General features: G+C 34.4%; 1 protein-coding gene across 1 annotated transcript; it reads right to left on the bottom strand.

Moving 5' to 3' along the window:
* LOC111789662 (SAC3 family protein B) lies at window positions 1-11,841 on the bottom strand. Its single transcript, XM_023670300.1, has 16 exons — window positions 11,621-11,841; window positions 11,381-11,482; window positions 10,779-11,025; window positions 10,512-10,604; window positions 9,733-9,930; window positions 8,878-9,078; window positions 8,525-8,781; window positions 7,632-7,732; window positions 7,326-7,541; window positions 5,485-5,712; window positions 5,310-5,401; window positions 5,099-5,192; window positions 3,914-4,006; window positions 2,946-3,805; window positions 2,750-2,864; window positions 1-1,934 (listed from the first exon to the last, which is right to left on the bottom strand). Exons 3-16 carry the CDS (start codon window positions 10,889-10,891, stop codon window positions 174-176), a joined length of 4,422 nt encoding a protein of 1,473 aa, XP_023526068.1. The 5' UTR covers window positions 10,892-11,025; window positions 11,381-11,482; window positions 11,621-11,841; the 3' UTR covers window positions 1-173.
* Between the last annotated feature and the right edge of the window lie 1,570 nt (window positions 11,842-13,411).

Genomic DNA, 13,411 nt, shown 5'->3' with positions numbered 1-13,411 from the left:
GTAGAAAAATAAGGATTGATTTCATTGATTCTAAATCTTAAAGTATACATCAATATGCATCAACACAGTATGAGAAAGTTCTTACAAAGTGCCGTACAACATTTCCTCACAAAATTCTACATCATCAATCATACTATTGGAAAAAATTTACATAAACAAAATGAAAGGTAGGATTAGTAATAAATAGACAATACTTTTTCTATGGCATCCTGTCGTTTGTCACACTGATCCAACAGCTTTTTTAGTCTTGCTGCTTCTGAATACCTTGTGTCACTGGCAACAAGTTCTTTACCTGTACAATTTAGTTCCCGACCCGAATTAGGCACAATACTGTCAGAACTAACAAAACCGACCTGTCGGGTGTTGTTGCTACCATCATCGGCAAAATTTATTGTTGTAACGACAAGCTCACGAGGCCTACTATTTGACGTTATGGCAGCAAGAGGCTGGTGAGCTTCTGACAATGGTCTCCCCTCATCAATTGAGAGGGAACTGCAAGCTACTTCAATCACTTCATCTAAAAGTGGTTGGTTAGGAGTATAAGATGGAGGTTCCCTACTTTCAAGCCTAACGCTACTCACTACAGATGCTCCATGGCAGCAATCCACAATATTAACATAAGAGGACCTGCCAGCAAAATACCTCAGCCTCCAATTGGAAATCCGTCTAAAAATCTTCACCCAATGTGGAACGATGAAATAGCAGAACTTATGGAGCTCAAGTTTAGCACATTTTTGGAGCATAATATGAGACTCTTCCATTGCAAGTTGTTGTTCCATGATCTTACTAGTTTGAGTCAGATAACAACTCAAGCAATTTTCTAGGTTATCTCTTAAGGTAGGTATCTCTTTTGCCATATTTGAGCCTTTGGTCAACCATGATATATCAGGAAAAGTTGGAAGCTTAAGGTCCATCAAAGCCTTCTTAAGTGGTTCGACGTTTTCTGCCGAACTCCATCCTACAGGAGGCAACGCATCGGTTATAATTCCATGCTCATTACAAGACGCCAACGAAGCTATCTCGGGGCAAGGCCAGTTTGAAGGATTTGCCTTAACAGCAGCTGTAATATCCGCAAGTGACTGATCCAAGGCTAGGTTAAATGCTGAGATACATTGGTTCGGAGAAACGTCTTTTTCATTCATAGAATCAAGCATCTCCATAGACAAATCTAAGTGGGTAATAATTAGGTCAAGCACTTTGACGCGGTGCAGAACAGGTTGTGATGGTGATTCATTTGCCAGCCACTTCAATCCTCCCTTGAGTTTCTCATCGCTGAAAAACCCCAAGTGCCTCAAATGAGGGTTATCTAAGAGTGAAACGACCTGAAAACTGCATATCCTTGATTTATCGATATCATATAAGCCGAGTTTGTTCACCAGCATGGATGATGCAGAGGCCTCATCATGTAAATCACTCAGAATCAGAAGGGGCAAACAAGAACCAGAAGGTATTGACAACAGCAGCTTGTGGAGTTGGACTCTTTGAAGATCCAGAGTGGTGCTCTGAGTTGCAACAAATAAGATAGCACTTGCCCCCCTCACAGTCTCTGGAAGATTATCAAAATTTGCATGTTTAACTACGGATAAGAAACAACTTGAGTCCACACCCGTTTTTCCTGAAAGCCAACTCTTCCAAATGGAAAGAAAAGAAGATGAGAAAACTAGATCATTAGCCTCCGAGGGCATGAGCTTCGAAAGCAACCAGGAACCTGCTGAAATATGAGAATCTCCTGTACCCTGAACGAGATCACCAGCACTGTCCATCTGAGAGCAGACAACAAGTTTCCAGCAAATGCACTTCCCATCCACATTCTTTCCGCTCAAACTGCTAGCTACTACTTCTGAAACATTAACTACGGAGCATGACAGTTTCTGCCTTTTCCATCTTTCTCTCAGGATGTGATCAATGTCGAAAACACCAACACTTCTAATTTTCTACAATAAAAATGAAAGAAACATCTTTAAAAGTGCATTCCTCATTCATAAGATTAGGACGTTAGTTGCTATATTCAATACAAGTAAACAATAAACAAAAATCGAGCTAAACATTACACAAGAAATTCAAGAGTTCGACATGTAATGGAGAATAAGGGTTCAATTGCCTTCTTTTTCCTTTAGAACTGTTGGAACACATGAAATAATTACGAGTGTGCAGAAAACCAAGGACACCAGAAAACTAAACTAAACCAAATTGGCTGCTTCAACCCTTCTTCTATTGTATTCAGTAGTTTTCTTGGTTTAGTTTTTTTATTAAAGAAAAAGAAAGAAAGAAAGAAAGGACCATAATATTTTGTTCAGAGCCATTTGGGTTTTTTTTTTTTTTTTTTTTTAATTATTATTATTATTATTTTTAAGTTTAAAAAAAATGATCTGAGCCATATAATAAATAAGTTTTCATCCAACCCTCCCAGACCTCATATCCTAGGCCCGGATTGCGCCACCCCAGCAAACCATCTATCAAATTGCCGATTACTCATGAACCTGTTTCATAATGACTGGCAACAAGACTGGGCTTACTGGTTCAAACAAAAACCAAACCCATATTGAACCAAACAGATTCAACTTGATTTAGATCAATCTTGAGAGAAAAGAAAATGCTTTTCGGCTAAACCATAGGACTTGGTTAGGTTATCACTTTTGTTCAAAACCGAACAGAACTGAGCAGTACACCTAGGAAACAGGAAAGAAATAATGGATTATGAAGTAAATGCAAAGACATAATGAGGATTTCATGTACTTGTCAACCTTACATGGTTTTTCAATTGGACTGGTGGTCCCACAGACAATGTATCAAATGCAGCTTTAGCGGCTAATAATCTTTGTTCACGTAATTGTTTTCTCTTTACAGCTCGGCGCCTCCATAACCTGGAATGAGAAACCCAAAAGGTGAGTTAGCATACAGAACAAAATAGCCTTCAAACACCTACCAAAAGTAAGTCTGACGACCTTAAGATCAATTTGAGTCTTGCATCTGCAATTTCTTCATCCGGACAACCTTCTGTAACAATATCATGTTTATTTTCCTGAGTAGCATACAAAATTTCTTCATCTTCCATCATATTGTTGACTATGCTCTGTGGTTCGACGCTTCCAATTGCATTACCATTATATCCACAAACAGATATCTTTTGAGGCGGTGCATCTGATACAAGTGGTAAAGACATTCCCATTCCAGTAGAAATGTTTCTAACTGGAGAGGTCACGAGAACACCATCATAACCTTGATTGCCTACAAATTTAACTTCAGTCCTCAATGGTTCACATGATCTGGGACCAGACTGTAGAAGGAGAGCACCATTCACCCCATGGTTATATTCATGCAATTGACCAACTTCTGATGTTTCAATCATTGGTTGCATTGGTTGCACTTGCTTGGGATCAATTGGAATCAGCGGATCATCAAATTCGACCATGTCTTCATCTATTTCATGCACGGAACTTTCTTTTTCTTTTTCAGTTGATACAGGACGGGGAGAACTAATCTTTTCAAAAGAAAATATCGGTAGTTGCTTCTTAGTCATTTTCGAAGGAATCTGTTTAATAGCACTAGTGCTCAAGTACTCATTTTTACTCTTCCATGTCAATGGGGTCTGTTTAGTAGCACCAGTGATCAAGTATTCATTTCTACTCTTCGGTGAGACATCGGTTACTATCATTCCTGACCTCTTCATGTGAACAAGTTTTGAACACTTGGTAGCAAAGTCCTTGTCACTATTAAGAAATGGACCTTCTCGAACCATATAAGGCTCTTCAAATACCTTAATCGAAAAACCATGATATTCTAAAAGGCCTTCAATATCTTCTTCCTGATATCAATGATTGAACAATTGCAAAACATAATCAGAGACAAAAAAACACCTCATTTTTGCCAAAATGATAGGATCTTAGCTGCATCAAGCGGAAGGAAATAATACCTCCATCCCAATCCACTTACGGACATGAGAAATTGGTAGTCCTTGGTTATTCTGAACACCAGAGTGCAATGATGCAAGAGCCTGCGTTCGCAACTGATAAGAAAGATCAACATGTTAATAATAGAACAACTTCGTCTTGGTTTAGTTTAGTTGTACATTATTAATAAGAAAAAAAGACAGGAAATGAAAATTTCTGCTGAGTCAAAATTGCATGACCTTTTATGGTGACCTCTAAAATTTTTCACAGTAAGTCCTTAACTAATAAAAATTATTTACAGAAATAAAGGGCAACAAGTACGTTGCAAAAAAATAAAGATAAAAATATCACAAGTAAAAATGTTCTTATGGCCTTGGGCAAAACAATCTAGCATTGAAAACTACATAATCATAGAAAGAAGTTTTCATAAGCAGAAAAGTGCTGACTTAAACAAATCCTTCGAACCAAAAAAAATGAAATAATTTCGTATTGAAAACAGAAGCAACTACTCTTAACTGCTACAAATATCGGTCTTCAATAATCAAAATTCTGAATAAAATATCTTGACAAACCTTAAAATTCAATAATGTTCTTCCATGAGTAGAAAATCCACACAGCTCAAAAAGATATAATGAACAAAAGAAACAACATATTATTACTAAATGATACTAGTTCTACAATTTGTCGATCATCAAAAATCTGTTTCCACGGTTACATCTGTATCAACTCATAATACCAAACTCAAAGTAGCTCATATCATAATAAATCAATTCAGGTCCAAATTTCTTTCTCATTTCTTGGTTCTAGCTGGAGCAAGTGAAAGGCCAAAGTTCGGTACTTATTTGAATGAGTATATATAACTAAAATCTCTCATCTTGATATTCGATAGCCTGCTTCTTTGACACCCCAACTATTTCTCTTAGGTTCTTTCCCCAACGAGGACCCTCGTCAGTTGTTTGGGAGGGGGCAGGCATACGTTAAATCAAACATGTAGGAGAGGGGAAAAAGTTATGACAATGCTATCATCATCCAATCAAGACATTCTCAAAATTACAAAAAAAATACAAAAACATTTTAGAAAAAAGAGAAAAAAAAAATACTAACATTCAAATCATCAAATGCATTGTTCGTACATATTTTTGGACAAAAAATTCCAGAACATTTTATCTGCGTTTCTCAAAAATTATACAGTAGGAATAATTATGTACCTTCGCAAAGTGAGCATGCATTAAGCATGCTTGTAAATAACTTGCTTTCCTCACAAGCCGAAAGAATGCAATAAAATTACTTGTCCTACAAGCTCTGGAGATAAAAATCTATCAGATTATTAGAATGAATTTAGTAGAATAATGGAAGAACTTCTTTTTTTTTTATATATAGGAAACAAAATAGCAACATCAGAATTTTAGAGGAAACTACCTGGCAACATCACGGGCAAATTTGACTTCTGCAGTCTGTCGCATCTCAGGAGTCATCTTTGCAAGATCAAGTGAGAGCTCTGCAGGTTCAACCTGACAAGAACTGAATTACTTCCACAGCCTGTAACACAACAAAATCTATATAGTAGAATTTTCTTCTCAACCATGTGACTTACTTTATATCCAGGATGTTTGTCCAGCTTGAGAAGTGCATAATAACCTCGAAATTCTTTTTCAGAGGGCACAATAATGCCTCTTTTTCTGTGATCATCATACATTTGAAACAATTCTACTGATGTTTTGTTCATTTGTTCAATGTTAAGGTGAGCATCAAATCCCTCAGCAAATCCTTCTCCTTTTGAGAATTCGCATAACTCGTGCATTGCAATAATGTGAAGACGAATCTGAGATCACACAAATTAGGGAACTTTTAGACATACGAATAACTAAACAATCCATAGTATGAGCATTAAGGGTTCTAAGATAGATTTCTGTCCATTTGGCCATGGGAGCCTGCAATACCATACAAACAAACAAAGTATGATGCATCAATATCAGACCACACCCAATGTATAGAAGAAAATCTCGAAAAACAGTTTTAAAAAAGTTTCTATAAAAATGTAAAATATCAGTATGTCATAGAATTGGCAAAAGGTTTCCATTTAACATAATTATAAAAAATTATGCGAGAGACACTATTTGCTTTTTGAAGGAAGTTGCCTAAAGCATCTCTAAACAAGCACCAACCACTAGTATCCTTCCCCTCTGAAACGAAGGTGGAGGCTTTTTTTCCTTTGAAAGGTTCCCATGCCAAAACCAAAGCCTCAGGGGTTCATTTTCTTCTAACGAACACTTTCTCCTCTGATTTCTGTACCATTTCTTTGAAATAATCTCTAGTTCATGCAACCACCCCCAAGTTGAATTTCACTTTCGACAATTTGGCCTTACTAACTTGCTCGATCTCAACCTACCTTCCTGAAACACAAGATCTAAAGAAGAATCGCTTTCGTTCATCCCTCACTGTGAGCGTACTGCTCTCTCTGCCACCGACTCCCACAGAAAGAGGTAAAAAGAAAACCCAAAAGAAACTACACTTATGGAACAACCATACTTGAACAGGATTTGTTCTATAGGCTGGTACAATTGTGTTCTTGAGTTCTAAGAAGCTACACTTATGGAAGAATGCAGCTAAGATGATATTTTGGACTACTTGGCTTTAAAAAAAGAAAAAGAAAAATAAAAGAAGATTGATAAGAAACTGAGGCATATCACTCAGGAGAGGAACTCCAACCAGTTTGAAAAATTGAAAGCGAATAATAACAAATAACAAAAGAGTCGAAAAGACAAAAAGACAAAAAGAACACCATATCATCCCATAGATGATCAAAGGACTTCTCGTTATCTTCCGGTTCGTCTCTAACACAATGATCCACCAATAAAATAAATTGTATGGTACAAGTATTACCGAAGATTTTTCTTTTTTTTTTCTTTTTTTCTATTGCACAAAACTTAAGGCAAAAAACATCAAATAAGCCAAGGAATTAGCAGATGAACCGACACAAACAAATTGAATGCAAACAAAATTTCGGACTAGAGGGCGGTAGTACTGGGGCAAAAATGGAGCAAGTGGTGTAGACTTTCAGGACCTCTCCTACACATGGGACACCACACCAACTAACCAGCCCCGTTGAAATTGTTTAAATAAAAAAGAAATTCTAAATTTTCAATGAAAACAAAACGCAATAGGAAGACACTTGCAGCTTATAAATTTTGCATAGTCCACTAGGTTATCATTTTTAAGTGGTTTTGTAATTACATTCTCGCTGAAATTTATTCCATATGAGGTTCTTTTTTCAAAACTCATATTGGGAGGGCGGCTATAAATTTTGTATACTTCTCTTCACCAAATCAATGAGAAAACTCAATTTTGCCAAAACAAAAATATATAAATATTATATTTCAATTTAGCAAGGCTATTGTAAGGTAAACAAAACAAGATACTACATCGAGAACATACCATTTGTTCCAGCATCGTAATGGCATTTTCATTAAAAAGATGTTGCATTCTCAGATCCATGCGAATTGCTCGCATCCTATCCCATAAAAAGTTATATATGCCTAAAAACTTTTCATCATAAGGTTGACTTAACAACTCAAGCAAATATTCGATTGTTTTCAGCAAAACTGGCATGGGCCTTATAAGACTAGCTTCCCGCTCAGCTGTTCTGGTATACTGCAAAACAATTGAGAAATTTGTCATTATCCTGACAAATCAAGAAATTTTATGGAGTATTTCATTTGTGAAAGGAACCGAGAAGAATACCTTCTTAACTGCAAGCAATTTGCTAGTTTGGTTTCTATCCCCATCCAACCTCTCATAATGGTCGAGATCACCTTTCCTTTCTCGCTCAGCCCTCTCTGACTCTGCATAAGAAAGTAAAATTGCGTCCTATTTTATTAACAATAACAGTAATAATAACATCGAGTCTTGGACCCAATTAGAAAATTATTTTTTCAATATATGAATTCAAAGTTACTTCTTTAAGATTACAAAATTCCTTGTTGGTCAATCTTATACCAAACCACATTAACACCTTCTTTCACATGACAAAAAGTACGTACATTTTAAACTTCCCTCACAGCCACATCCAACATCATCAAAAACATATTAAGTTCAGGTTTCCTCTTCATGAGAAGACTGCAATATATTTAAATTTCAATTTCCAAAATGAGGACGTGTAACCAAGGTTTTCAATCTCCCCAGAGTGATCTCCCACACCAATAGACAAGACAAGGGCACTAATTGTGTTTAACATTTATATAACGAGCATTATCATACCTTGTGACCATCATATCACATTTTTCTTTAATGTGAAGAAAGGTCGTCGTCTTAAGGGCATATCAGCGAACTTCACCAAATTTAAACTAGTTCATGCTTAATTATACATCTCCTTTTACGTTGTATTGTATCCTTGATTCTTATTTTTGCTATATACAACTATAGTTTTTCTATTACATTTTTATAATGAAAAGCTATATTTCTTCTGTTATATTATGTACCTTACATCACTACGATATTATTTATATGCCTCTCATCTCCAAGCAAGCCTGCCTTTTACCGTGGGTGTCTTGCATTTTCAAAACATTGCCTGAAGCAAGACAAAATCTCAAGGAAATATATTTGAATTGACCACACCATCACGTTTAGCAAAATACCTGGACACATATCTGGGCAGAGTCCAATTATTATGCTTGAAGATTCCAAAGCTTCATAATCAGGCATAGAATTCCCTTGAGCCAAATTTGTTGATGACTCCAAAGATTGATTTGACATGCATTTGTCCCTTTCTGTTGTTGAATGTTCATTTCTATTTGAATTATCCCTTGCATCCACACTACCCAATTTGCTATGTGCAACTTCAACTAATTCCACCTTGAAGCGCGCAAGTCTCTTTGCCTTGGCTAACCTTTCTCTAACAATAGAAAAAAATTTAAACAGTATTGCAAAATAAACTGAAAGTGAAGAACACAAGTTACCGAATATTGGGACAAGGTCAGTTAAAATTTACCGTTCAGTGTCATCAGGAGTAGGATCAGAATTGCAACCAGAGACTTGATCTGATGATGATAAAGTAGGCGATTTTGTTCTTTTGGAAACCAGGACACCAGTGGGCTCAGTAACTACGGATTCAGCATTAATATTCCTCATGGAGCCCACAGCTTCTTGAGTATTTGACCAAGAAAATGGTCTAGGAGGAGAGGTAGAAGGCCTGGCAAGCAACGTAAAATGACATATATACATATTATATATCTTTAGTTCTTAGTTAATTAAAAGGTAAAGCAAGAATGATGGAGAACGTGTACATAATTCTTTTTAAAAAAAACATTTCAATAAAAAAAAGTTGACATGTAATATATCTTTTCTAATTCAGCCTTAAAACATTAATAGCATCATTACCGAAGTGTGCTCGACTGAGAGTAACTTCATTGTATTTTATTTTTTTAACAATAAACGAAGTTTTCATTGATTATAATTTAACTTTTCGTTGATAAACAAACTTTTCACTGAGTAATTTCATTGTATTTTATTAATTCTTATATTTTTACTTTGATAAATTAACTTGATTTTAAAGTAAAAATTAATATCATAACCAATTTTGTTATTAACTATACTATTTGAAATCTTATTCTAGAATAAGCCAACAATCATTCATGATAAAAAAATCATCAAATTATCGTTTTGATTTCTTGTTTGAAGTAGCTCATTAAAATCCATAAAAAGAGGGAACAACAACTTTTAAAAAGCAATTATCCAAAAACATTTATACAGAATTTTTGCTCTGAATAACATAAGACGGTTTAGAGAACAGTTTGCAAACAACCCCTCAAACTCTTTTTAATGTTCTGACATTGGACAAACATACCTTAACAAATTAGTCTGTGCAGACCGAAGATTATTCACAAATGGTTTCTCAGGAGATTTGGTTCTTTTTGGTGCTTGAATATTTGTATCATGATCATGAGATCTTTCTGGAAGGGCTCGGTCTTGATAAGCTTGTGAGTTGGGAAGCATTCCTCGCACCTTTGGCTGTTCCTCAAATATAGGGGAAGGTGAAACAGGCCTACCAACAAAAGATAGCTTCATTAAGGCAATTAATAGTTCGCGTATGAAATTATTTCGGTGAGGAGAGAAGTTGAACTCCACATGAAATTAAATTCCAACCAAAAGCCAATATCAATTTCACCCTTTGTTTTCTTTTTATAGGAAAACATAACAACATTTAGGAAGGGAACCAAAAATCGAAAGGTAATAATGAATCAACCAAGAGAGCCAAGGAACTACGTTCTATCAAGTTTCTAGCCACTGGTGCTAATAAAAAAGAATGATTGAATGAAATATATTATTGTTGTTTTGGAACTCAAATAATGGATGGTGAGATTGGAATATTGTCATTATTTGTTTATGATGTGCTTTTTTGTAGAAATTATCTTCGTTGGATAGTAATGCTCAACTGCTCATCAGTGCCATTAGTCATGATTAACCCATCATCGTCCTGCATTGCATCCTTCTCACATCATAAGGCCAAAGTTGACAACGAATAGAGACTTCACAAATGAAACTTGAAGTGTGGCTTTGCAGTCATTTTACATGTATATCTTTTTTTCAAAAAGAAAAGGGCTATAGATTCGTAGTCATTCTTACCTATGGTATTGATGATGAAGACTTGAAGCAGTACCAGGGGTTTGAAAAGCCATAGGATGTGATTGAACTCTACTGCCGAATGCCTCATGTTGACTATAATGCAAATTATGACAAACAAAAATACATTATTGCAGCAGAGCACAAAAGAGGGTGGGAAAAGGTTCGTTAGAAGGACAAAGCCAAAATCTTCCCTCAACAGAACAGTAATATGGCATTGGAAGCAAAGCAGCTCAGTAAAATATATGAATGGAAGAAGTAAAATATAACCTAGAAGCGCGTAAAGGAGAAACTGAATCAGGAATTGCTGAATTTCCGAAAGAATGTTGCAGTTTCGGCGGTGCGCTTGGTCCTGAAGCCTTGCCGAAACCCTGATACGACATATTTCTTCTTCTCCTCCTTCTGGGACTCTAGGGTATCGGTCCAATCTCGGGTTTCCCTCGCCGACGAGAAGTAGCAGAAAGCTTCAGCTCGTTCCCGATCCCGATGATGAGTTTTCTCTTAGTGTAGATTGGACCTGAGGAGGACGCCGTAGATTAGTGATTAAATTGAAGTAAATAATTACAGATTCATATAACACTTCTGAAATATTACTGAAGTCTGAACCATACCAACGGCTGACGTCAGCAACTCAAAATTCGACATAGAAAGATTAATGGAACTCTCGTCTAAAATCTAAAGCCAGCAGGAAGATTTTGGATATTAAGCAGTCAAAATATTCATCAGAGAGTGAAGAAGATAACAAGGGAAATTAATTCCCTTAGATTTCTAATGCTAATTCAATTTTTCTGAATTTAATGAACATTACGAACGTCGTAATCGTAACCTAGGGCTTAAAAAACGAAAGAGAAATCGCAATCAAAATGCAGTACCGGTGAAAGAGCGAAATCCGACGGCGATAATAGAGGACTGTCGTGGCGTTGTTGCCAATGTGGGAGGTAAGGATGTTGTTAATGCTACTGCCTCATATACACCTGATTATCATCAAAAGAAGCGGCAAAGAACAATTAAACAAGTGGAAAGTTTTCAGAAATGCTTTCTTGAGAAACAGATAGGGACAAATATAACTGAAAATTTTGGAGAAGGAAGAGTAGTAGAAGTAGAAGTAGAACCTTGATATCGCAAGTCTCATCAAGAACTTGAATCGGAAGCCGGCATTGCTTCTTCTAGACGAAGCTCTCGGTCTTCGGCAGCTATGGAGACAAATTTTAGTTTCAATTTCTTTTTTCTTTCGCTAGTCAGAGAACTGATAGAGAGATAGTTGAGCTCCAATGCTCACGATGGCGGCGGCGGCAGCCCCGGCGGAGGGTGCGAAGGATAAAAGAAGAAATGATGCAGAAAAAAAATAATAAAATTATTTATTTATTTATTTGCGATTATTAACCTTTGAACTATTACTCGAAATAAATAAATAAACAAACAATAAACAAATTTTATGAAACTATTTAAATTTCAAACTAATTTTAATTTTTTTAAAACAAAGTAAGTAACGTATATATAAATTTAATATTAAAAATTTATAAACTAAAAATTGTATTTGATTTATTTGTTTTTAAAAATTAAATTCATAAATGTTACCTCCTTCTATTTACCCACTACCATGAATAAACATATTTCAATTAAAATATTTATATATATATATATATATTTTTTGTTATATACTATACTTTAAATTAATTATTTTTATTGTTTATTTAATTTTATGATCTATGTTTAATATTTTTGTTATTTTAACCCATTGTCAAGAAAGGTAGGTATTTAGTTATCTTGAACTATATTAATATATTACATTAATTTAAATATATTATTTATTATATATTACAAAAGTTTAATAATTATTATTTATACATTTAATTATTTTGAAACTGAGTCGAATGTTCATAAATTTATATATATATAATTTTAAAGTATATTCTATATTGAAATGTATTTATTATTTATTTGTTGCCCGTATTATTATATTTTTTTAATTTTTTTAATAGTTTAGGACTCTCAAGAGGTAAATAAACATATTTCAATTAAAATATTTGTATATATTATTTTTTATTTTTGTTATATATAATACCTTTAAATTAATCATGGTTATTGTTTATTTAATTTCATGCAACTAGGACAGAATCTCGGGCTTATCTGAAGAAGACCGGAAAGATCTCACTCTAAACTATGAAAAAGTACGGGGAAGTTTGAAATCGTTTATGGGAAAACCTGTAACAACTAATCGTACTATACATACTTGATTAGCTTTAGACTTTAAACTCTTTCTAAGGGTGGGCTTCCTTCCAACTTCTATAGTTGTCTTAATTTCCGCAACATGCGAAAAGGATCCTAATACTTGTACTTCTACTTCTAGCATTCTCTTTCCTAAAGTATAGTTCAGTGCCAAATGAGCTATCCTTAATATTTTTGTTATTTTAACCATTGTTAAAACAAATGTCGGTATATAGTTCTTTAATTTTACGACGAACTATGTTAATATGTTACCATTTTTACTCGTTATTTTATTTTATTTTATTTTATTTTTATTTTTGTAAATAATTATAGATTAAATTGGGTTTGTTTGTGAATTTTATTAATATTTTTGTTATTTTAACCCATTGTTAAGAAATGTATGTATTTAGTTGTCTTTAATTTTACAACGAACTATGTTAATATGTTATAATTTTTACTCGTTATTTTATTTTATTTTTTTTGTAAATAATTATAGATTGATTTGGGTTTGTTTGTGAACGTTTATTAATATTTTTGTTATTTTAACCATTGTTAAAACAAATGTCGGTATTTAGTTATTTTTAATTTTATGACGAAATATGTTAATATGTTACCATTTTCACTTTTGACGAAGTATGTTAATATGTTACAATTTTCACTCTGTTACAAATTTTAACCCAAATGTCCGTATTTAG

The sequence above is a fragment of the Cucurbita pepo genome, chromosome LG03 (assembly GCF_002806865.2).
Source record: "Cucurbita pepo subsp. pepo cultivar mu-cu-16 chromosome LG03, ASM280686v2, whole genome shotgun sequence".
Taxonomy (NCBI): Eukaryota; Viridiplantae; Streptophyta; class Magnoliopsida; order Cucurbitales; family Cucurbitaceae; genus Cucurbita; species Cucurbita pepo.
This window is presented reverse-complemented; position numbering and strand designations above follow the sequence as displayed.